Below are 25243 nucleotides of genomic sequence, written 5' to 3'. Positions count from 1 at the left end.
TTGTTGGCTTTTATTGAGAGTGAAAAAATAATTTAAAGCAATTATCTGTACAGGGGGGCAGGGGAATGGTTAACTGGTTGGAGGATCTGTGACCCCCCCCAAGGCCAGGCCAGGAAGGGTTAGAGGGGGTGATTTACAGCTGTACAAAACCACAACAATCCCACCAAGGAGGAGCAGAGGGTGGAGGACATCTCTTGAGCTCTCGTAGGCCCAGAGCAGAGGGGTGGGAGACTGTGCAGGGGCATGGGGGGCCAGGGTCTGGCCAGAGTGGAGCCAGACCCTCAAGTGACCTGCAGGGGTGTCTCCAGCATCTCCATGAGGAAGGTGTCAATGGGGGTGTCCCCAATTAGCTTGAAGAAGAAGAGGTGCTCCAGGCACTTCAGCCCAATGGACCGCAGCGCCGGCAGGCGCAGAAGGAGTTTGGCAAACCTGGAGGAGAGCAGAGTCAGAGGCATGCAGGAGGCACTGGCCACCCTCTCCCATATGTTTCTAAACCTGTGCCAGGGGCATGGGAGAGCAGAGCCCAAATTCTCCCCAAAAATGCTGTGGAGAGTTCTCCATCTTAGATTCCCCTATGCTTTCAAAATAAGCATTTCTCTCTGCATGTGTGGAGGGAATATGCATCTTTTCAAAACAGAATTTAGCTTTTTTAAAGCTTAAAAAAAAAAAAAGAAAAAAAGAAGATACATCAGATACATCCAGATTCTCTCTCCAAGACTTGAACTAGTGACTTACATCTCCATGGTGTCATTTAAATCCTTCTTGAAACAGCCTTCAAAAATCCCCAGCCCCCAGAAAGGATGTGCAACCCCTCAGCAGTGCCTCAGCCAGCCGCTGCCTCCTGTTTCAAGGCGCAGCTGCAAAGGGGGTGCAGCAGGCAGGCTACCTCCCCCTCCCCACGACCCGCTTGCAGCGCTCTGCAGTCACATCCAGAGCCAAAAATAGCAGAGGATGCTGTGGGCACATCACTTGACTGGCGGCAATGAAGAAGGATCCGGCTGCCCGCGTTTCGAGAGCTTGGCCAGCAGAGGGTAGGATTGGATTGAAAAGCAAGAAAATTGCATCTCACCAGCACCCTAAAGGCTCTGGCCCAGGATTAGGGCACTGAGAGGACAGGCCAGCCTGCGGGAACTGGTATCTTGCCCTTGCTTTGCTCCGGGGGCTCTGGCCCAGGGTGGCTCAGGCAGAGCTAGCACAGACCCCCCTGCCTCAGTCTCCTCTTTCCAGGGTGGGAACTGTGCTGCCCTAAGGTGCCTGCCTTGCTTGGGGCAAGGGGACACTCACCGCCCTGGCTGCTCGGGGTACTTCTGCTTCGTGTAGGCTTCCAGCGTGGCATAGACCTTCTCCCGCAGTGATTCCACTTCTGAGGGGCTGGACAAACCCTTGGCATCTGGATGAGGGAGAGAATACAGGTAGGGAAGAAATCACTGCAGAGGAGACCTTTCCATTGCCAGCAGAGCTACTGCACGCATGGGTGGGAAAGGACTAGGCCTCTCTTTAGTCATGCACCCAGGGACTGGGACAAATTTGTCTGCAGTCCTGATGCTCACTGCCACAGCCCTCCTGCCTGTGACCGGCCAAGGGCGTGCGTGTCACTTGGGACTGCCCCAGGCCTCAGACTTACCTGGGTTGAACAGGACAATGGCTCGCAGGCACCCCAGCTCCGACTTATCCATCTGCATGTCTTTCATTTTGGATACCAGCTCTGTCAAAACCCTGCATGTGGGGGACACAGGTGGGCAGACAATCAGAGACAGGTAGGGACAGCAAGGCTGGGGACTGAAAAGCATCTGGGACAGGTACTGGGAATAGCCCCAATTCCCCTCTGCAGGAAGAGGCAGCTTTGAGGGACAGCCACACCACACGCTGCTCTTCTACATGTGCATCAGCAACATTCATGGACCTGAGCATCAAATTCACTCCCGTTCTCACTTTGCTCAGCACATGCCCTCTGTGCTCTGTTCAGACTATGAAGAACAATTTGCACTCACTTGGGGAAAGTTGCGTGCGTTTTTCTCCACATTTTACTGTGCGAAACATGGGCACTGCCCTTATGCATGCCAGTTGTGTAAGAGTAGTAATGCAATGTCCTGCCACGCAGGGAGCAGGCATGGCATGGACAGTACATGCGCAGTCGTCATATGAGCAAGTTGGGGTTTAAAGCTTTGCCAGCTAAAGCTCTTGCTGATCAGTATTAGCTCTAGATCCAGTTACAGCAAACTCTTAGAGAGAAGGTAGAGAAGCATTCCTCCCCCTGCACACCCAACCAAGGATCTGCTTCTGCAGCTGCAAATCCCTTTCCAAGGTGCTTTCATCCCATTCTTGGTTTTTAAGCCATGCAAGTGTCCCCTCCTCATTCTAAGCTAGTTCTGCCCCAAATCACCACAGGTGTGCTCTAATTCTCACTAAGGACATGTCTCCCTTCCAGAGGGGAGAGACAGAGCCAGTCTGGCCGCTGCTGATAGGGGATGACAGAAACAGGCCACGTACCTGTCAAATATGGAGCCCACACCAGCACTGTGAGCACTACTGCGGTGCACGTGCAAGCCCGTAGCCAGAAGGATGCCATCTTGCACCGACACGGAGCGATGGGAGAAAGAGGCAATGAGCAGCTCATTCCAGCCTGCAAGAGGAGGTGTGTGGGACACAAGAGGCAGTTCAGCAAAAAATCAGTCCTACATGGAGCAGGAGAGCTGGTTTCTCCCTGCTGGCTTCAGACTCAGCTCACAGGAGAGATGGGACCCCAGGTACCAGCTGCACCCTTGCCAACACTGCAAGGGGTGGCAAACCCTGACCAGCAGCAAGAAAGGTGCAGAAAAGGTCTCAAAGTGCCAAAAAAAAAAAAGTTGTTTTTTCCTCCTAAAAAAACCATATTCCTTGCATCAGCAACCCCTTTACATAATTTTGCACATTACACACTGATGTGCCCCACACAGAGTGAGTTCTGCAGTTACAGGAATTGCATTAACAAGACACATTTATTCACTCTCCCCCAGCCCTCCTACATGTCTGCCTGAAGAGGGGAACAAACAGCGGATTCCACTGCCCCATCCACAGCTGCTGCCAACCACTCATCATGGCTCAGGATAGGTTGCTCGCACTGTGACAGCAGGGATGGATCAGCTCAGGATCTCCCATTCACCATCCAGCCTGGCTGGCACACAGCCCAGAGAAGGGACGGGGATACCAGGAATAGCCCCAGAGGCCACAGGTCAGGGACGTTACCTGCCCGGAGAAGAATGACTTGGTCCTCCAGCGTCAGGTCAGAGAAGTGGGGGATTCGCTTGGCCCACTCGACGAGTGTGAAGAGCTGCTTGTCAGCTGCGTGGCATATGTTGGTGACAGGGTCATTTGTCTAATCAAGAGCAATATCAAAAGGAAAAGAGCAGAGGAAAAGAGGCAAATTCGTCAACGTACAATCTTGATAATCACTGTCTGCACTGCACACAGTATCGGATCAAGTTAATGATACTCAGAGCCACAAGTAATATGATCAAATTGCCAATAATCTCAGCTGCGCACTGTTGGGAAGAGAAGGTATTTATTACTACTACCCCCTCTACAACCAGCCAAATCAGCTGGTTCCTAGACTCTTTTCTGTTTGCTTACTGTTCTTTGCAAAGCAAGTCCTGCATGCCAGGCTGCAGTCCTGCTCCCCAGGGCATATCTAAAAGCCATCAAGCAGCCTCTGAATGGGCAGGAACAGCAGCTTTACCCAAACCAATAAAACCACAGCAGTAAACCTGCTGTGCCCAGCTCCATTCCAGTCTTGGTCACTGGGGCAGACAAGCAGTGCCCAGGGCTGTGCAACCGTGGAAGCCAGCACAGGGCTCAGACTTTCCAACATTGCCCTGTCTACTCCCTGAAATCAAAGGGAACTAGAAAAAATGCTAGGAAAATAACATATAGGCTGTTTTCTAGTCGTTATTCAGAGTAGCTTCAAAAGAAAAATTGTTGGTGATTTTTAGGCGGTGCAAAGCAAAAACCCTTTGCAAAATGCTAGCCCTTCACATGGGGTTTGTCTTTTCAAATCGCACCTCGAAGGCTCTCATCTCAAGCTGCAAGTGATTTTAGTGCCCCTTACTGAGCTCTCTGTGTTCATGTCGCTGTATGCCTCCGTCTTGGGTTCCACTGCCAGCTCAGCTTCCAGGATCCTCTCCACGGGCATGTCCTCACTGCCACTGCTTGTGGACTCGGCCTCATTCTCACTCCGCTCCCTGCTCCTCTGCCTCTCCTCCTGCACAGCTGCGGAACAGAAACATGGCTTCTTTACACCCACAGCAACATTTACCTGCTCACAGTGGGTCCCCTTTCCTCTGGGAGGAGGGATGAGAAATCCCCTCAGGAAGGAAGAACAGAAAATAAATGGATATTTCAGATGTATGTCCATTATAATGGCTGCTCCCACCACCCCCCAATAACTTTGGGGTTGCTGTAGACCAGTGGCCTCTAAACTTCACAAAAGGTTGTGATTTCCAAGGTATGAAGCTCCAGAAGAGGAAAGAGGACCTCCAGGTGGCAGCCTGGACTCGGCTGTCGCTAAATGCTGGAGGAGGCAGGAGAGACCCAGCACCCAGACACTGAGGTTTGCTGTGCTCGCTGCGTGCTTCAAACAGTCCCACAGCAGCCAGAGCATCCAGCAGCAGGGCTGGACGGTCCCTCACCCCCAGCTGGATCCACACGCTGCCTGCCTCAATCCTGAGCAAACGCTTACCCAGCCTGGCCCAGCCCTGGTGTCACCTCTCCCTCCACCACCTTTCTTCCCAACCCACCCTGCTAGAAAGCAGCTCCCAGCACCTCTGAATGCCCCAACGCCTTCACTCTCTTCTCCCATCTTTGTACATTTCCCAAAATATCTGCTGGCTGGTGGAACAGAGTCACTGAAGTTCTCTCCAGATCTCAGCTATTAACTCCCAGGGCCGCTGGGTGTGTGGGGGACAGGTCAGTGTAGGACATGTGTACATGGTATGCCAAGCCTTGTGCTCAATAGAAGTCCTGGGTGCACATTTTTGTTGGAGAAATCCCAAAGGGAAATAAGAAAGTCCTGCTAAAAAAAAAAGCGACCAGCAGGTGTCATATCAGTTTAGCTCATGGCTGGGGAGAAATGTCCCAAAACTACAGTCCTGCTAGCATCACTCCCCTGTGTGAGCACGCAGCACCAGGCAGGGGCCCAAAGTGCCCTGTAACCCCTAAGGGACAGGTAGGCAGCTGGCCTGCTCTCAAAGAATGGTCTGTACTAGCTGTAGGCATTTATACACCTGAAAGGAAAGGTTCAGTGGGGTTGAAGCTGGCTGCAAAGCTGGCCCCTGCCACGCAGACAGCCCCTGCTTCGCTATTCAACAGCTTAATGGCTTCCCCACCTGTTAGCTAAGCACCAGGCAGTCAGTATCCAGAGGAGTGGGAAAACCACCAAGGCCAAGGGATAAAATGTCCTTTAAGATGAGAGGGGACCTGCACAAACACCAGGGGACACCAAGCCCACAGCAAGCCTGTGGGAGAATTTGATTCCCATTTTCTCAATTAGGTAAGCACTGCTGGAAGGGTGTGACAAGCTTTTAGGTCAGATACTTGAATCAGGAGATTTCCTTCCCATTTGTCTTTATAGCTCTGCTGTCTGTAGTGGTGTCAGGAAATAAGCCTTTGCATCAGCCTTGCCTTACCCTGGCTTATGTGAGGGTGCTTTCAGGGGAAGGGCCAAACCACGGGAGGTTCCTCAGCACTGAGACTCATGGCCACTTTGCAATGCTCAGCACTTCCCTGCGTTTCTCCCAGCTGGGATGATGTGTTTCCCAGCACTATGCAGCTGCTGGGGAACTGGCAGCACCCAAGGAGATGGCTCAGTGGGGTATCCAGTCTGGCGCTGGTGAGGGAGGGCAACACGGGACACACATATGTGCCAGCCAGCTGGGGGAAGCATTTGTCCTCTTTAGGATAATGGACAGGAAGAAGCCAGGGAAGTGTTTCTAAAGTCATCAAAATCTTAGTGGAAGAAAGAGCATGCCGAGGAAATACCAGTCCCACCACTCAGCCCCTAAACTCATCCAGGATTCCTTGTTCAAGCTGCAATCTGTCCCCAGTTTCTGCAGCTTCCGGAAAGCCTCTGTGATTATTGCAGCCAAACCCCCGCAGGATCCACCAAGATCCTGGGGTTTAAATTTTCACGCTCTGCAAAGGGAAGTTGCATTGACACCCTGGTCCTCTGAACCACTTTGCACCCAGCTGGAAGGGAGAGCCGTGCCTGGGATTAGGTTTTTGATTCAAGCTTGGCATTTCGCAGTCCCCCGCTGCCCTGAGCGGTTGAGGCAGCACAGCATTCGTGACGCTACAGGGAATAGGACGAGGCTCAGCCTGTGCCCAGTGTTACAGCTACTTCCCCAAGGCTCTGCCCTGCACAGTCTGAGCTCCCGCACAGGGAGCGGCTTGCGTGCTCTACAGGGGGACAGTGCGGCCTCCAAAAGGGACAGCTACACTGCCTGCTAGCATTCAACTCTGGAGGCGGCACAGTTATTTTATCTTGGAAAAGCAAGCAGCTTAAATGCTGTGATTGTTGTCACTACCTGACCTTGCATCTGTCAGTATAATTTGGGAGTATAATCCAGCTCAGCAGTCCTTGCTCCACCAAGGAGGGAGCAGCTAGCTGCAGGGGGCAGAGATGGACAGATAAACACCCATGCTGCTGGGTTTGCCCTTCCCTGCAGCAGAGACTCCGTGGTGGCTTTTACAAAGACGTTCATACTCTCCGGAGCTGTATGGGAGAGAGGCAGGGCTGCAGGACCCACCGCAGACACACGTCACCCTCAGCAGCTCTTGGAGGCTTCCTTCAAGTCAGTGCAAAATCCCTCTAGGTCCAATTGCCTCAGGTCGGATCCTTGCTCCAGATCAACACCTTAGGTGGTTTGGGCCAGAAACACAGTCCTTTGGGGGTTGCAGTGAGTGTATGTGGAGTATGGAAGAGGCTGCACAAACTGCTTCCATACAGCTCTCTCCTGCAGCACTAAAACACCACAGGATGTGAGCTGTACCAGAGCTCTTCTCCAAAGGTGAGGTTAAGAGTGGAAATGACAGAACTATAAAATAAAAGATAGAAATATATCATTCACCCTTATCTTCCGGTGCAAGAATTAGGTGGTGACAAATGAAGCCAGCAAGCTGAAAACAAAAAAGAAGGTTGCTCTTCACACAGGAGACAAGCAGGCTGCAGGACTCTTCACTGCTGGGTGGTGTCCACAGCAGAGGTTTACAGAGGTCCAAGAGGTCCAGGCCATTAAGGGGCACTAACCAAAGGCAAGAGTCAGTTAACTGGGTCAAAATCAGTTAACAGGTTCAAGAGTCACCAGTATGTGTGTTTAGGTGGGATGGGAAGAAAAATACAGTGTAATAGCTTCTCCATCAGCCTCACTTCCTTTACAAAACGAGATCAAAAATGCCCTGAAGCTATCAGTGTGGGTTTTTGGAATGCTCCACCAAGAGCCAGATTTACCCCAACGAATATAAGGAAAATTTCTACAAGTCTATTCCTTCCACCCGCCCATACCTTCCCTCTTCATCCCCATCGCGAGGCACTTCTGATAGCGGCAATACTGGCAGCGGTTGCGTTGGCGCTTGTCTATGAGGCAGTCCTTGTTGTCACGGCAGGTGTAGATCAGGTCCTTCCGGATCGTCCTCTTGAAGAAGCCTTTGCAGCCCTCACAGCTGTACACCCCATAGTGCTTCCCTGGGGAGGCAAGGGGAAGCCATCAATCGGCAGGCAGGCATCTGCCCTTCCCTCCAGCATGGCGGAGTTCAAACCAACCCCAAAGGTGAAAAAACTGGCTGCAGGGTATCACCTTAGCGGGCCTGACTTGGCTTTAGCGGCTCTTTGCAGGAACAGTGACCAGCAGTGGCCGAACTATAGGACCGCCACTTTCCTGCAATAAGGAGGCACACATCCCAGGCGAGGGATGTGGAGCCACATCTCAGCTGCAGTGCAAGTCCAGAAAAGCCATAGGTAACAAATGGGGTGCACTGATTTGGAAGGGGTCTGCAAGGCATGGCCAGGCCACAGGTCTCTGGGCTAGGAGAGCAAACCCAGGCACAGCCAAAGCCCAGCTAACACAAAGCACAGGTAAATAAGAACACAGCAATTTTGATATATTTACCTTTGATAAACAGGGACAAAATGTAAAATGAGATTATACACATAAGGGAGAAGAGTGTGGCTTATAGGTTTGCCCTCTTTTGGGCACAGTGCAACTGATCTGCAAAACAGACAGCCTGCCCTTGGGTAAGCCAGACCCAGCTATGAATCCTGCGATGCCGGTATGGCCCCAGCAAGCATCCACAGTGTTCACTCCTGCACGAGCCTTGCTTCAGAACATTAGGAGAGTTTTCATTGCATAAAGCCTTCCCCAAGAAAGAAAACCTCCTACCTGAGGACCTGTCCCCACAGATGGCACAGATGTGTTTCACTAAGGATCCTGGGCTTGTAGATGGATAATTCATGTTCCCAATCCCCGGGAGACCCGGCAAGGGCTTGACGTCCTCTGAGCTGCTCACATTGTTCAGGACGTTGAGCTGCAGAAGCAGAAACCACAAGACAGGTTAGAGGGTTGAGACTCATATCTCAATGAAACCATCCCCAAATTGAGCTGACCCCTCCCTTGCTGCTCCTGCTGGTTTTGTCCCACAAGCTTATCCCCAGCAACTCCATGGGGCTGCCATGGGCAGACAGACATCCTCTGGTGAATCCAGCTGGAGGGGTTTAAGCAGATGCCTCGTAGCAGATATTGCCTCTCACCCTGCCCTGATGCTGTAACCAAAGCCAGGACTAAGCAGAGCTGGAAAAGGGCAGGCAGCAACCCTCAGCTGCTCAGTTACAGCCTCCAAGTGACAAGCCTGGTGGATTCCTGCCTGCTTCATTAAAGGATGCTGATCACTGGCTGCTTGTGGCCTCGAGTACTAGCAGCTTGGTAAGGAAGAGCTTTGCAGCCAGGCAATTTATTGCAATTAAACCTGCACTGCTGCATGGCTGGAGAAGCTGTAATTTTTTTTTTTTTTTTGGTAAAAAACAAGTGTTAAGTGGGTTAGCTTCCCTGCCTCGTGATATGCAAATCTGCATAAACACATGAAAACATGGACATCTTGGTCACTCCCTGGGACTTGGGTTCCCAAACATTATCACAGGCTGGAGAACGAGGCAGATTTGGGGTTGCCAGATTAAAAAAAAAGGGAGCAGGCTGAGCATCTAAAATCGGCTACAGTGAGATGCAGGCAAACGGCCCAGAGCCCCCAGCTGATATCCCTGGGAGCTGCTCATGGCTGCTGCAAGTTAAAGGTTACAAACCGACATCGATTAGAGACCAAAGCCTGATGCTGCCCAGGGCTTCGTTTTATTGCTATTTGCTTTCGAGATGTTGTCGGCAGGGCAGTGAGGATTAAGGGCCATTGAGCACGTCTTTGCTGTCTGGCAAGAGCAACGTCTCTCCAAAACCACTATCAAATCATCTTTCCCACTGCCGTGCTTTGAGGGCTGGGGATAGTTTCTTCATCATCGAGCTTGTTTTTAACAGTCACCCCAATTTATCAGCTAAAGTTCTTCCCAGCAAGAGGGCAGAAGCAGGGACAGAAAACAAGGCTTTGGATGAAAATCCAGCTACAGCCTTTGTTACAGGCTCCATAACATCTAAACCACTAGATTTCATGCATGTTGTTGCAAGCTCTCCATTTGCTCCAAGAAATTGCCCATTTCCCATGAAAAAGTATAATAATTTCCACAGGGAATTTCAGCAAAGAACAAGAAGGATTCATCCCATGGGGATTTTTGGACCTGTCATTAGAAAAATAAAAAGATGAAGCCTGTTTTCATCTTCCTTCACCACTGTCCCTTCATTTTCAAAGCTTCAAAGGTCTGATGACATTGAAAATACAAATTATCCAGCAAGAATTACCACATTAGGAGCCAGGTTGGTTTGCCCCACTGGAAAATAAAAGCATATAGGGAAAAATTGCCCAAAGGAACAGAGGTTTGCTCTCCCCAGCAGAGACCCAGACCAGGCACTGGCAGCTGTAAATCCTAATGCTTCAAAATCTGAACTTGGCTCAAGGAAAGGAGAAATCAACACCCTTCTCCCCACAAGTGCCCAGCCACCTTTTTTACCCTGAAAACTTCTTCTTGGCAAGATGCTGAGCCAGGAAAAACTTTTTGTGGTTTAAAATGTTACTCAGAGCTCAGGTACCACCTTTTCTTTCTCTTTGGCTGCACTTTGAGACAATAACAGGCAGAGAGGGTGTATGGAGGGGGCCGGGGGAAACGGGGCAGTTTTAGCCATCAGTGTCCTCAGAGCTTGACTCCTGCAGGTTAAGTGCAATCATGTATGATATCTGGGACAACTGCTTGAACCCAAATCCATTAGCTGCCTCCCTGCCGAATCCCCAAGGCCCAGCTGTCTCCTTACATTAGAGGCAACACAAATGAAACCCGCTCCTTGGAGCTGGGAACTTGGCATGGTGCCCAGACTGGGGAAACGGTTTCCCGGAGCATCCCCAACCCCAAAGGAAAAGCTTCCACGCAGCCAGTGCTGCCACCAGCTCCACCATCATGAAGTACCTGCCCTGGATGCCACGGGCAAAAATATTATCAGATTGATGGGGAACAGTCAGGTGGTGCGAGGGGAGGAAGGATGCCCAGCATGCCCGCTGCAGACAGCCCAGACCCACACAGGAGTTGAGCATGCTGGTGAAAGGTAAGCCAAACCTGCCAAATCACCCTTATACTCTCCCAGAGCTCTTCAGGGGCCTCCCCATACCATCCTCTCCCAGCCTTGGTGGCAGGCACTAGGAAGAGCTTCAGACAGACCATGGTGTAGCAACGGATTATGGGGCAGAGAGGGCTCCCGCTGCAGACAGCCCAGACCCACACAGGAGTTGAGCATGCTGGTGAAAGGTAAGCCAAACCTGCCAAATCACCCTTATACTCTCCCAGAGCTCTTCAGGGGCCTCCCCATACCATCCTCTCCCAGCCTTGGTGGCAGGCACTAGGAAGAGCTTCAGACAGACCATGGTGTAGCAACGGATTATGGGGCAGAGAGGGCTCAGGGACCATCTTTTTTTCAGCAGGAGCTGTGAGGCTCTTGAGTACTCCCTATCTTCAGGTCCCACTAATAAAATGCAAAGACTTGTTAATAAAAGGCAGAATTTCCACTTAGATCTGGACTCCCAGAACATTTCAGCACACTATCAAAACTCCACACTGCCACCTTGGTCCCAGCCATGCCGGAGGTGGTGCCAGGCTCTTGGGGCAGCATGTCTCTGTCCCTGCACCACAGAGCCACCCCGGGAGGCTCCCAGCCCATCCATGGCTCTGGGGAGGCACCGTCCTTAACACCTGGGTCTCCCCCCTGTCTGGAGGGGAAACCTCAGCAACTGGGTGAGCTCAGGCAGGAGCGCTTCATTTTTCTCCAGGCAAAGTTTATATGCAACACAGAGTACGTGGCTGGCATTTAGCATTAACATTTGTCTCTCTCTAGAAAGTCTGTCTCCTTTCCAAATAATGAAACAAAGCAGATATCCTTTTGCAGGAAGAAGGGGAATACTTCACATGCTGCAGCCCTTGGCTATCCTGATTATTTCCACGTACAGTAATTATACACACTGCAATAGAATCATAGAATCATTAAGGTTGGAAAAGACCTCTAAGATCATTGAGTCCAATCATCAACTCAACACCACCATGCCCACTAAACCATGTCCCTAAGCGCCTCATCTACATGTCTTTTAAATACTTCCAGGGATGGTGACTCTACCACTTCCCTGGGCAGCCTGTTCCTGTTACAGAAGAAACAGATGCAGTAGAGGGGAACTGGACTGCACCCATGGTGAGAACAGACCTGGGAATTAGCTCTCTCCCCTTACTGTGCAAGGATTTTGAAATATATACAGGTGTCTTCTCTGTACCTGTGCCAGGGGGATTTATGCAAAAAGATTCACATGCTGGAAATTGTTCTTTACAGCTGATCTCCCTACGTGGCCAAAACACACCAGACTCCCCACCAGCCAACCCACTCCCTCAAGTTTTGGGACTTTACCCAGTCTGAACTCCATGAATTGTAGCAAAGCAAGTGTGCACATCTGCCTACCTGCGGACTGGCGTGCGTCACATAATTCATGCCCGGGGCTGAGGACAGAGCGACGGGGTGTGAGCCGATGGAGGACGCGATGACTCTGTACGGCGAGCCCAGTGCGTTCACTGGAGACCTGATCGCGTTCATGGGCGACGGCAGTGCCCGGGAGGCGTTCGCAGGGGCCTCGAGGTAGTTGTGGTGCCCGTCCACCGAATTTCCCGTGGAAAGGCTTGATGACGGGCTCACAGATGTGGAGCTGGCATGAACAGGGGAATCTACAGGGAGAAGCAGAAAGATTAAATACACTATGAGTGAGGCTGCCTAGCCTTGGTCATAGAAGCTTAGATGCTGGCCAAGGCTCAAAGCCAAACATGCCTTATGCTATAAAGGGAAACAGCAAAACATTGGTTATGGTGCGGGAAATAGAGCTACATACAGCAACAAAACATTTTACGAAGATAAAACTTAATAATCAAATCTTCCTTCACTGCTTTGGTGCCTCAGCTGACTTGGAAGAAGGCATGCTGCCTGCCTGCTTCAGGCTGTTTTTTCTGAACTATCCCCTGAGGTCCCATTTCTTCTGTCCAAGCGGGCTCTAGAGACAGCACACATCTGAAACCATGAAATCCCCACCAACCAGGCTAGAAACCCTGAATGCTTCCCGTGTCTTATGAAGCACCTTTGCTCCCTGCGATAGCTCAGGCTCAGCAGGCTCCTCTTCCTCTTCCCATGGTTCAGCTCATTCCCTTCCCGCCCACTTACCTTTCCACCGGGCTATTTCACATGTTCCTCCAGCTCTCAAAACTTGATGCCAGCATCTTCAGGAGGAGCTGGAGCAATGCAGGACAGAAACTGCCCATGACACGCTAGCAATGCAGATGACAGGGCAAGGCACCCACAAAATATTTTGTCCATTACTTTTCCTCATGTAGTATGACACAGAGCAGAGACTGTGACCACACAGACCTGCCTGGGCAGACAGTCTCACAGCCACAAGGAAAGAAGGTTTCCTCCTTCCACACTGAAGAGTTCCAGTGCACGTTGCCAAACTAAGCCTCACAAAAGCCTCATGAGATCAATCTGCCCCTGAACCCTGCTGGGGAAGAGGTGGCATAGAAAAGCAATACAACCTTGATCATTGCCACTTCAGGGCACTCTCTGAGGCTGAACACCTCACCCAAGGCCTAAATGCGGTCTTCTATAAGACCAGTCTCAAATATTCAGAGGGTATCTGGGCATCAAATGCCCACTAGTCCCAATGGGTTATATATCTAGCTGTATTTTAAGGATTCATATGACATTTTCTCCCTCCCCTAGAATTTACCAACCCCAGTTAGCATTAGCTGTCGTTAACATTTCAATGATCCATTGTTTCTCTGTTGGTTTTTCAACACAGGAAATCATTCCCTGGAGTAGCAAGGCAAAGATGTGTGGGAAGGTCACACAGTTGGTTTTCCATGGCTGGCACAGAGGATGCTTGTTCCCATTGCATTTGGAAGTAAGGCAGCACTTTGGTGTTTTGTTTGTTTTTTTCCTCCTTTTAACATTATTGCAAAGTTATTTACGTGACAGTGTTTGTTATTTTACCTGAAGTAACAATCAAATCTGATTCAAAGGGAAGATGCACAATAAAGACGGGAAAAGGTCAGCTTGCTGAATAACATTAAAGACATTTGTCAGAGTCAAGGAGGACTCGATCCGCTGTTATCAACCCACTTCAGACTTAATTCTGTAGAGGGAGGGGGAGAAAAGGTCTTTGTCAATTCTTGCTTTGGCTTTTTGGATCAATTCTCCCAGTGGGAAAGCAATGTGCAGCAAGAGGAAGCCGGCTCAATGACAACAGCAGAAGCCTTGGAGGCAGCGAGGCGGTCTGGAGGCAGAGCCAGGGCTCCTGCCTGCTGCTGGAGAGAGTCACCCCACGTCCCCTGCCACCATCATGGAGACACACAGCCTGTTTTCTGTTAGTACGCAGCAAAATCCCTACCTTGTAATGGCTTCTAAGGGCAAAAGCCTTTCACCCCAGAGACAGCTGCCAGGAGAGCCTTTAGCAGTGGGCAGAAGATGTGCTGTTTGCCTGGCCTCCACCTTACTTACTTACGAGCTCAGCTCACAGAGGTACCTCAGTTGTTTCCTGGGACTTAAAAGGACCATCCTGACTTGTGCCATTATCGGCTTCAGAGAAAAGCAAATGCATTTTTTATCACCTGTGAGTAGTCTGGTACCATAGCATGTAGTCCTCCCCAGCATCTGTAGCACAGACTTACAAAGAAATTGTTTTTATGCCTCTTTAAACAACTAGATAAACAACATTGCCTTTGTGGATTCTTCAGCTTGGAAAATAAGCCACTGAAGGGGAGATTGGGCAGAAATCTATCACACCAGGACAGCTAAGGAGAAGAATGATTCTTCATCCATTTCCATTAACACAGAAAAGGGCATATTTTGAAACTATCATGCAGAAGATTTAAACTAATAAGAAAAGACTCCCAGGAGAGTTGTTTAACTGTTTGCATTTACACCAGACCTTACAGAAACACTGTCACCACTAAGTTTCTCCATTAGAAAGGCTCCAAGTTTCATAAGGACCCAGAGCAAGGCTTTCACCCAAGGAGACTGCTGGCCAGGGCAAGCCCCATGGTGTGCTTGTGTCCGTGCCAAGAAGCGACTGTTCAAGGGCTATGGCCAAGGGAATCCCCTAGTCCCCAGGATGGGATGAAAGGTTGAAGCCAGGAAGCCTGGAGTGCTTGTGCCTACATCTCTTACCCCAGCAATGAGACACCAAAGACGACGCATGAATGCATGAAGGAATGTTTGCTGGCGGAGATGGATGGATAAATGAAAATGTCTACTGGGGAGCACACAGGTGTAAAGCCAGGCTCTGCCAGGCCTGATGACACAAACCGGAGTTAATATGCTTGTTTCCACAGTGCCTGGCCACACTGTCCTGCCAAGGCTGTGACAAACCCGTTAGTCAAACCCATCAGTGTTAACTTTCCATTTACCAACGGTCAATTCTATTCATCTATTATAAACTTAATACAAACGGCATTTAGAAAAGCGGAAACAAAAAAACAACCACCACACAAACCAAAGCAAAGCACTCCTGCAAGGTGTCCAAACTTTGACTTCCAGTCCTTTCCTGGGATAAGTTTGCCAAATCAGTCCCCGAGGGAGCAGAAATGCACCCTCCTGCACCTGGGGAAATGCTCCTCTCAGCTTCCCATTTTCAGGCTGGAGTGCTCCGAGAGGGGTGACTGCTACCAGGTTATCAGCTTGTGCAACAAACAGTTTGCACGGCTGGCAGAAGGTGTGCAGGAAGAGCCATGCCAAAGCATCCTTGACACTGGGGTTACTTATTCCCTGAGCTGAGTACCCTCAAAGCTGTTTCAGTCTAAAAGAGCCAGGGTGGCTTGGTCAGCACAAACAGCAGAGATTGCAAGTCTGATTCATTTTGGTTGAAAACAGTGTCACGCATCTCCCAACAGAAGGCAACCAGAAAGGCCATGGGCTCGCAAGGGATGGCATGGCTTTCCTCAAGGTATTTTCTCCCATCATCTGGGGGACGAACAGAAACATCAGCATGGCAGCGGAGCGAGACCAGCAGGGAGCTGCTCTGCAGTGGGGAAGCAGCTCTGGGACAGAGTGGGGGGGTCTGGGGAGACGGGACTCAGTCCTGCGTGCCAGCCTCAGCCGGCCGCCTCCGCCTCTCTGGCATTCGGCACAAGTGACATTTACACAGGCCAAAGTGGGCCCGGAGTCTGTCCGTCAGGTAATGCAAGGTGACAAGCGATGCCGGGGATTCGGCCAGTTGCGGCAGGGCCCCACAGAGCGGAGGACAGCCCTGTGTCGGGAGGCAAGGGTTCTGTGGCTGGCACAGCCCCTGCCTGCGAGCGCAAAATGCAGCTCTCCCAGACTGGCCAGGTCCCCCACGTCTGCTGGGGAAGACCGGCTGAGACCCTGCATCAAGCATCAGGGGTTGCTACTGCTTTTACCACCTACTCCAGATTCAAGACCAGCTTATTTCTGATCCCCAAATGGGGCTAGTTTTGTCTTTCTCCCCTGTCTCCCTCTTCCACATTAATGCTTGGACAGGTAGTTTCCTGAAGAGAGGTTCAGGGAAGCCTGATACTGTATTTATTTCTCTCCTGGAGGAGCAGGGGAAGGGAGGACCGGAGGGAACTGCCTTGTGTGGATTCTCTGATGTCTCCACTGCAAACATGGAGTGTCCAGAGAACCCAGTCCTCAATCAACCCTTCACAAGCTCTCTTGTACAGAAATGCACACACTCCAGCCTTCTCTTTGTAGGAAGCAAAGTTTAAAAAGAAGAAACTTGCTTCTGGGTGCTTCGCTGTTTCAAACTGCCTCTGCAAATGTATCACATCACTTGCTGCAGAGAGCAGCCGTGGGTTGGAAGCGTGCGCACAGACCCAACGTTCATCCTGTTGCTTTAGCGTTCAGAATCATATCTAATGTCAGCATAGACAACTCTGCTTACATTAGAAAAAATAATGAGGGAAGACCCTAAGAACCACTCAGTTCTCTGCATTTTGAAAACAGTGCCCCTGAGGACAAAAACAGCAGCGTTACAGTCGCCCACCAGCCACTGAAGCCGAGCAAGGACACAAAGCTTTGATATTCCACTTCCACCTGTGTTTCACATCCACCTTAGCGAAATCCTAGTCCAGGGATGGGAAACTTGCATGAATAGCCTCACAAAATCAGGAATAGATGAACACCATGTACATCACAGTAGGCATCCGACAGATGCACCTGCAGAGCACAAAGCTCCAGGTCTACCACACCAATACTAAACAGCCGGGTCTGGGCTAACATAGCTAAACTCGTCCAGGACCAACGCTAGCTCAATAAAGCCAGCTTGGACACCTCTGTGCTGTGAGCACGTCACAGGTAAAGCTGGGGAAGGCGTGGAAGCAAAGACTACCTGCAGATCCCTGGCAAGCCTAGAGATGATGATACTTTCAACCTTCACAGCTTTGTTTTTAATGTCAGAGAGAATCAAAAGCTGGAACAAACTCTTCAAATAATGAAAAACATGCTTGTGCTTCTGAGGCCTCAGTTATACACAGAAAGGATTCATTTCATTGGCATGAACAATTAAAGGTGCAATTTGCCCTGCCTGACACATGACTAGCAAAACTTTGCAGATACTTCATCCTCCGCAGATCAGAGAGCACCAAGAAGTGGGAAGAGACACGCAGAGAAGGGCTGATTTCAGCAGAGGAGCACAGGCATATGTGGGAGGTACAGCTTGGCAGGCAGCTCGTCCTTGGGGACGACCTTCAAGGGGAAATACCTGTGAGAAACACTCCTGAAATTGGATGCAGTTATGTAGCAGGGAACCCATGTTAACTGGAATCAAACAAAGTCTGCTGCAGAAGCAGTTTTTATTTAGTACATGGAAGCTAAACTGAAAAACTATTCTCCTTCTGGTGATATTTTTAACTGTCCAAGCAGATTTCCACAGGCCATACAGATTGCCATGCTAATATCCTACAGAAAGGTTATTGTTTTCACCTCGCTTTTAAGGTCCAGTAACCTTTGTGCTTCCATCTTTCCGCTCAACTCTGAGTCAATAAATAATGCAGCCTTCCCCGACAGCTAACATCACAGAGAAAGAAAAATTTTTGAAGGTGTGCTGGCACATATGTGAGCAGGGGCTTTTGCAATGGGGATCTGTACAGGGCAGGAGACCAACAAGCAGGAGAAAGTTTCCTTCAGCTCTCCGGGTGGTGGGAAGAGCTGCTCCCTCTCCTCTCAGGTAATGCTCCTGTGCTGCCCTTGCAAACAGAGGCCACCCAAAACCCAGCCCACAAGAAGCAGCGGGTTGGAAGCACACGAGACTCACCTGCCCTGGTGCAGGTTCACCATCAGATCCTATTTTGAGGTCTTGGTCTGATTTGACTGAAATTGGACAGTGGGTCAATAGCTTAATATGTCCAAGGACATTTAGACAAGACACACCTGCAATGTAACCACATACTCCCCTCTCCAGGAAGCCAAGCTAAGGAGGAGGGAAGGAAGGAACAAAATCCACAGAAGCTACACAGGCTTTGCCATGACTTTGACAGGAACCATGCATTACAGGGTAACTCTATGGCTATGGTGATCCTGCCAACCGAAAACTCCTTTAGCAAGTGCTTGTCAGGTAATTAAAATAAGGACTGCAAGCCAAATTTACTCACCCTAACAAGGTATCACAACCCCCTAGTGACCACAGTAATACACAAGAGTTGGATAGAGTTTCTCATCCCCAAAAAACTAAAAGTTGTTGAATTTGAGGCCTGAAGGGTTTTTCATGATTGTCTGATCAGATTTCCCACCTGGCCAGCAGGATCTCCAGCACAACATCCACCAGGAAAAAACATGCACAAATTCCTACAGCGGTCTTTAAACTCCTGGAGAGTCTACAGGTCCCCATCAGAAAGGATCCCACAGGCTGTAGGTTCTGTGGCTGCCCCCGGCAATTGAAGGTAAGCGTCTCCCGCTTTTTAAAAAAAAAAAAAAAAAAAAAAAAATCTGCATTTCCCTAGCTGCAGGAGTTGCCCAGTCACTGGATCTTCTCACCCCCTTCCCGGGTCAAAGAGCCCTCTTCCATCTTCACACACGCAGTTACAGGTACAGACATGGCAAGCTGTGACACCGAGGGAAAAAGCATCCTACGGGTCACAAAACCTGGGACCATCACGGGTGAAAAGGTGTCAAACAGCTGGGCAGCAACCCCACTCCAGGCACAGCCCGGCTTTTCCTCTGCAACTCTCCCTATCCCCCAAACGACCTGGCCTAACCCCGCTTTGCTTGGGAGAGCTGACAAGATTGCAGCCGGAGGTGGTGTGGCCACAGGCCAAGTTACATGACTACTAATAAAAGAGACTTTGTGGAGGAGCCAAGTTAGTTCTTGTCCCCAACCAACTGTGCCAGAGAGTGCTCAGAGAGAGAGGACAGCCAGCACAGCATCTTTCCTTGCCCTGGGAGCTGGCCTCCGGATGAAACGCATCCTTCTGGAGAATAAAAACACATTTTGAAGCCCTTTCCTTGTTCCTATAGGCCAGGCTGTGAAGGCAAATCCATCTGCCTTAGTCCTCATCTCCTGCTTTAGATGTGTAAGGGTGACTCATCTGAACACTTTCCCTGCTACTCTAAAAACTCATCTGTAACACTTCACAGTCTGTCCTTTTCTTATTGCAAATGATGTGCTTATTAGCAATTTGTGTATGTACATTCTCAGACGAATTTGATGGTGTTATTCAGACATTTAAGATCAAAGTGACAGTTACACACCACCAAAAACGTGTACCTTATTTTTAACCTGAATGCAGATAAAATTAAGTTAAAGCATACATAACAGTTACTTGAATGCAAAAAAGAAGAAAGCAAATACATGGGGTTTTTTTGCTTTTATGCTCAAAATGAAGCCCAGAATTTCAGAGCTAAAGGAAACCTGAATAAAATAAGAATTAGAACAGGAGCAGCCACATCACCTTAACTCTGCCCTCCAGCAACACAGTGCAAGAACAACAAATGCAACAAGCTGAGAGTCTAGTGTGGACACTGCCTTTTTCCACCATCCTGATGTCTCCCTTCATGGTGGCAGCGCAGGCAGGACAAGGAACAGTTTCATAGCTATTTTTAAAGGAGGGGGGAGCAGCAAAGACAATGAACATATTGCAGGCCTGCCAGAGATGCAGGTTGCCTGCATGGGCTTTGTGGTGAGGATCCCAAGTCAGTGGGAAGCTGGACACCACACCACATCCCCTCAATCGATGGTCACCATGATCCGTCCTGCTTCATCCCTCGCAAAGCCTGAGTGTCCTCTCACACAGCCCATGGGCCCTAAAGTTGTCTGGCCAGAGCAGCAACTGCCTTCTCAAACACCAGAAATCCCTCTCTGCAGACCCAACAGCCCAGGGAGAAGCAGCCCCAAGACCCCTCAAGCTGCCTTCAGAGCATGGAAGCCCTCCAGCTTTGAGGGGAATGTGGACGTGAGCGGTGACCTACAGTTCTATAGTGTCCAGGGAGCATAGGACAGGCCAGAGCGACTGTTTTAAAGCAGCCAAAACAAAACTTGGCCAACGCTTTTGCATCTCTGCCAGAGGTTCACCTGCAGAAAACACCTCTGTTTAGTTAGAAGCAGGGTAAAACACCAGTTAAATACACTTCTAAATGAAAGTTAATGTCCCAGTGTATTGAACTGCTGGTAGGCTGGAGACTAGTGCCTTCGCCTTTATTGGTGGAGCAGAAATACCTCTGCTCCTACTACCAATTTCCTCTCCTAGAAATCTCCCAAAGGCTCTGCTGAGTGCTGTGACCCCTGTCTCTACAGGGATCTGTGCCCGGTTCCTATGAAGATCAGTTTGAATGTCACTTCTATTTTGCTTCCTTGTAAATTTGTAATACTCAACAAATTAAACACAAATAACACTTCCATTGTTTCACTCTTATTGCAGCAATAGGAGAGAGTTCGGCTTGCCTTTGCTTGTTTCTTAAAAACATCAGTGAGCAATAGATTCTTCCAACAAGTCATCTCTTTTCTGCCTAAAAAAGGTATTTTGGAAAGTCAAGCGCTTGTGAAACTTGAGGACGACTTGATGCAATACCAATGACTTTTCTGGAGTTGGAGAATTACCAGAGGTGAGCATCTGGAGCAAGAGGGAGCAAAAAAAATCGACACATAGCAGGAACATTCCATGTGCAATCCAATGTCTGCACAAACCTCTTCTCTAGCAGAGAAATAACAGATTGATGTATACAGCCTGGGGGCCTCCAGAGCGAGTCCTGGAGGCATTTACTCACCCTGAGGAGCCTGGAACAACTTGAGGAGTTTTCCAGAGATATTAAGACTTTGCATGTCCACAAGCAACAATGCACTTTAACTTCCCTGGAGTGGCATCAATATTTTGCCAGCAACCAACATGTGGGTGCTCCCAGCCCCTTGCAGCCAAACACTCCAACCTGCCCGGTCCCTGCCTGGGTGCGGGAGCACCCTACAGCTCCTCAACCCATTCCCCTTACACATCCCCCACGTTAGGACAAGAGGAATAACTTCAGATAAAAATAATGAGCGAGCCCCAGTAATTGCAAAGCCCATTTCCCAAGAGCAGTTCTGGTTTCTGCAACTGGGGCTCGCTCACGGCTGGCGTGCACGGGGGTATTGCAGCTCGCAGCCACACAGACGCAGCCCTTCGCAGACTACTGTCTTGCTGTGCAGCCTCATTTGGCTAATCTGACACAGCTTCACACGATTATGGTGGTATCTGTGTCATAAGGGCAGAAGACAGCCACTGGGCAAGGAAAGAGCCCTCTTTAGATTTTCTTGGCGGCTGTTTTAGGTTTTAAAAGTAATTTTTTCCTCCAACAACTTAACAAAAATGCAATTGGAAAGATTACTTGGTTTGATCCTATTCTTTCAATGAATAAATTCAGTCCATCACACGCAATCGCGTACCTGCATCTCTCAAAATGCCATATACTAAACTTCAGAGCAAAGAGTCACGATTTGACTCAAGCCTGCATAATTTCAGGCAGCTTGGTTTGTCTGTGCTGAAGTTCACAGCACGTATAATCACAGGACAGCTTCAATCATAAGCACACAGGCACCGCAGGTTACAGCCACATACGAGCTAGGTTAAATATGTTTTTAAATTCCCTTTACTCCCCCCCATACTCCTACTGTGGGATCAGTTCCTCCACCTAACCCAGAAGGCACAGATTGCAAACACAAGTAAAATACTTACTGCCAAAGCCCGCAGGAAACTTAATGAAGTGAGGATAATTCCCATACATGTTTAATCTTCAGTTCATCTCTTGCCTTTCTAAACACAACTGACGCCTCTAACTTCAAAGCTTCCCGGAGTGCAGTGCAGCCCGCCGGGGTCGGGACATGGCTCTGCAGGAGCAGGGGCTCTCGGAGGGTGCCGGGGCAGCTGCCTCCTCCCGTGGCCTCATGCTCGCTTCATGCCGGCAGCAGCTGCTTGCCGGGATGAGACATGCTCTTGTTCTCTGCCGCTTAGGGCTGGCTCCCGAGCTCAGCTGTCTCAGCTCCCTGCAAATTCACGACGGACCGTCCGGATAGCATAATCGCCCAGATAAGATGCCGATCAATGCATGACGGCTCCGGTATAGATCAGAAATTGGGAGGAGGAGGGGAGGTTAAGTTGTTTAGGGGAGGAGCATCGTGGAGAAGGAGGGGGTGCTTTGCTTTTCCACCAGTGAAGACTCCATGCAGTTTATTAGTTATACTAGCCCCAGCCATGTGGAGGTGTTTTCCAGACAGGCGAAGGACCAGCCCTCGCCCAGAGGGGCTGGCACCCTGATGATGGGCTGGCTGACAGACAGGGCAGGAGCACACGTGCAACCATCCCAGCGTTTTGGGGCTAGGGCTGTGCGGGGCAGGGAGCTCCAGGCTCCCATCCCACACTCAGCCTTGCCTCGCCTGTGCTCCTGGCATCAAGTTGTGGTCCCTGCGGTGCTGGGCTGCAGTCACCCCTAGGAAACGTAGCCAGTGCTGAGGAGGACCAGGACCTTCCGGGGGCTGGTGGAGCTGGAAGCTCAACTCCCCTTCCCAACCCCATCCAAAGGGATCCAAAAACCACCCAAACCACCTCAAAAAAGCATCATTAGCCAGTTGCTAAAACTGTATGGGATGAGAAGAGATGGGGACATGGGACAGAGCCCATGGGGCTCAATCCGTGCCACATACAGTCAGTAAAGCATTTACAGCCATGGCAGCAGAATGCAGTAGGCTTCACAGATAGTCCCATACATACATCCACAACTTCAATTTAATGCCCACCCACCCTGACAATGAAGTACTGCAGAAATTAGGTAGAAACAAGCAGCAACAAGCAGCCAGTTGCCAGATCGGGGCAAAGGCACATGCAGTCTCCAGCACTGCCTCCTCCAGTGACTGGTACTCTGGAGGGGGAGCAGTGCCAGTTCCCTGCCCGGCAAGCCCCCTACCCAACTGCTGCAATTTTGGGGAGAGGCAGGGATGCAGGCAATAGCACAGCCCACTGTTTCTGGTCTGGGTGACCTGGGATGAAGTCACCTCGAAGGAATGGAGGAGGGAGGAATTTTGCCCGAGGTTGTAAAGTAAGCAGAGACCAAGGTCTGCACTGATTCACGTGTAGGGCCATGTCGGTGGAGAAGGTTGCAGCTCTGCCATTGGCACCAGCCGCGTGGCAGAGAAAGGGGGCCCAGGGCTAGCAAGGGGCTCTGCCTTCCCAGAGAGACCATGAACCAGCCCTGCGTACAGGATGGGGAGCATGCCATGCAAGCAGTGAGACAAAAATGCGGGAAGAACAGCAGATTAGGATGTTTGGCATCCTTCAAGGGCCTGCTAGCTCTTGGCCCCCTCTAGGTCACCCAAGGGCCCATGCTGCCCTTTGGCACTAAGCATGCTGCAAGGGGAAGGCGTGCAATGTGCCAGCACAGAGCTGTTCACAGCACTCAGCCGCAGCTCAGGCGGATGCCGACTGAGGTGCTGTCAGCCCCGAGGTACTGTGTGTGCAGGAGAAGGAAAGGTTACCCTTGTTAGCTCTCTTTCTTGCTTCGCTCTCAGACATTGCCGTACCCATTTCTCTCTAGCCAGGAAGTTTAAGCAAGGGAAGGTTTCCCCCCCCCGCCCCATATTAATGATTTTAAAGTTATTTTTAAAAGGTGATTTGGCTTCCTCCCATTTCTGCTCTGCGTCTGTTTGCGAGCACCTGATAACGTGCAATACCAGGAGGATACCATGCTATGGGCACACAGCTCTCTATGGGTCGCAGGTACATCAGAGCAACTCCAGGACTTGAAGTTTATCTGGGCACAGGAGGCTAACATTTGGGAGCACGTCTCCACTTAGCAGAATGAATGGATAACCAGACTGGTGTCAGGAGCAAGGAGGTTTGCAGGCATAGTATCAGTGTTCTGCATAGCCCATTAGCTGTGGCCCGGGTATATACGCACTGTTTTTCCTCACAGTTTGAAGGGGGGGAAAAAAAAAACAAAAAAGAAAAAGAGATCAGTATTCAGAGTAGGTTCTACTGAGGCAAAAAACAAGTAACTGCAGTCTTGCGGGGGGAATACAAACAGAAGAGATCGCTCTCATATTTTCTATCTGGCCACCTTTCACATCTCATTTGTTTTATTGCACAAACATAAATGGCACTGCAGAACTGTTTCAGAGGAAGAGAGGCAGCCGAGCAGCATACTTACACACCCCACTCACAGGCCAGAAGTTTTGAGCTCCAGGGAAGGGAAGGCAGAGGGTTTGATAACCAGCACAAGAGCATAACACAACAGCATCTAACTGTGTGGTGCTATGTCCTGCCCCTCTCCCTGTTCAGCCACGTCCTCCCCTGCCACCATCCCAACATACAATGAGGACATCCCCAGCAAATGTCCTCAGCAAGGGCCAGCCCTCCTCCAAGTGTCCACTGCTACGTCCAAGAGCAGGAGCTGTAGGCGCAGCTCCTGTTTCAGTGGGTGCTGTCCCACACTCACCTATGGGTCCCTCCAAAACCCTCTCCACCCTGCACTAATCCAAGTGGCATCAGATCACTGGCAACCACAGGGATTTCCAACCCGTAGGCAAAGTTTGCTATTGCAGGATAATGCTGGCTTTGCCTCTGGTGCTGTCCTTTAACAGGCACATTGGGGACCCTTGTTAGGGGCGGGAGGCAAGAGCCAGGTATGGGGCAGGGATGCCCCAAGGCCCTGCAAGCAGAGACCCAGAGCGCTGCAAAGGAGCTGGCTGCAAGGTGGCTTGTTTCAATCTTTGGACAGAAAATTGGATTTCTCAGCAGGGCAAGTTTTCTTCCTCTGTGACAAGACTGAAAGAAACATTTTTCAATCAAAAAACCCAACAAACAATTTGCTTCCAAAAGAAGTGATTTTCACACACACCCCCTCAATAAGATCCAAGACTTCCACAGAAGAGAGGGACTTTGTGCAGCTTCAGGCACAGCATGCCAGACGGATGTTCCTCTGATCCGGTGTCAGGGAAAGCTCTGGCACGACAGGAAGCCTGCCTGTCCAGCACCCACCCAGAGACCTTTCCCATTATCTGTCCATAACCCCACAGAGACACACAAGGGCCATCTACCGCCAGTCCCCACCAGCACTCAGAATTGAGCCACTGTTTC

At 50.2% G+C, this 25243-nt stretch overlaps 1 protein-coding gene across 1 annotated transcript; it reads right to left on the bottom strand.

The window, feature by feature from the left end:
- RXRG (retinoid X receptor, gamma) lies at positions 1–21952 on the bottom strand. Its single transcript, XM_009583765.1, has 10 exons — positions 21851–21952; positions 12114–12373; positions 8409–8553; positions 7535–7714; positions 4085–4245; positions 3226–3355; positions 2491–2623; positions 1625–1716; positions 1285–1390; positions 1–429 (listed from the first exon to the last, which is right to left on the bottom strand). The coding sequence occupies exons 1-10, from the start codon at positions 21897–21899 to the stop codon at positions 282–284; spliced, it is 1404 nt and encodes a 467-aa protein (XP_009582060.1). The 5' UTR covers positions 21900–21952; the 3' UTR covers positions 1–281.
- Positions 21953–25243: the final 3291 nt, after the last annotated feature.

This window comes from Fulmarus glacialis, unplaced genomic scaffold (assembly GCF_000690835.1).
Source record: "Fulmarus glacialis isolate BGI_N327 unplaced genomic scaffold, ASM69083v1 scaffold16068, whole genome shotgun sequence".
NCBI classification, from domain to species: Eukaryota; Metazoa; Chordata; class Aves; order Procellariiformes; family Procellariidae; genus Fulmarus; species Fulmarus glacialis.
Note: the sequence above shows the minus strand (reverse complement) of the source record. Positions and strands in the feature narration are given on the sequence as shown.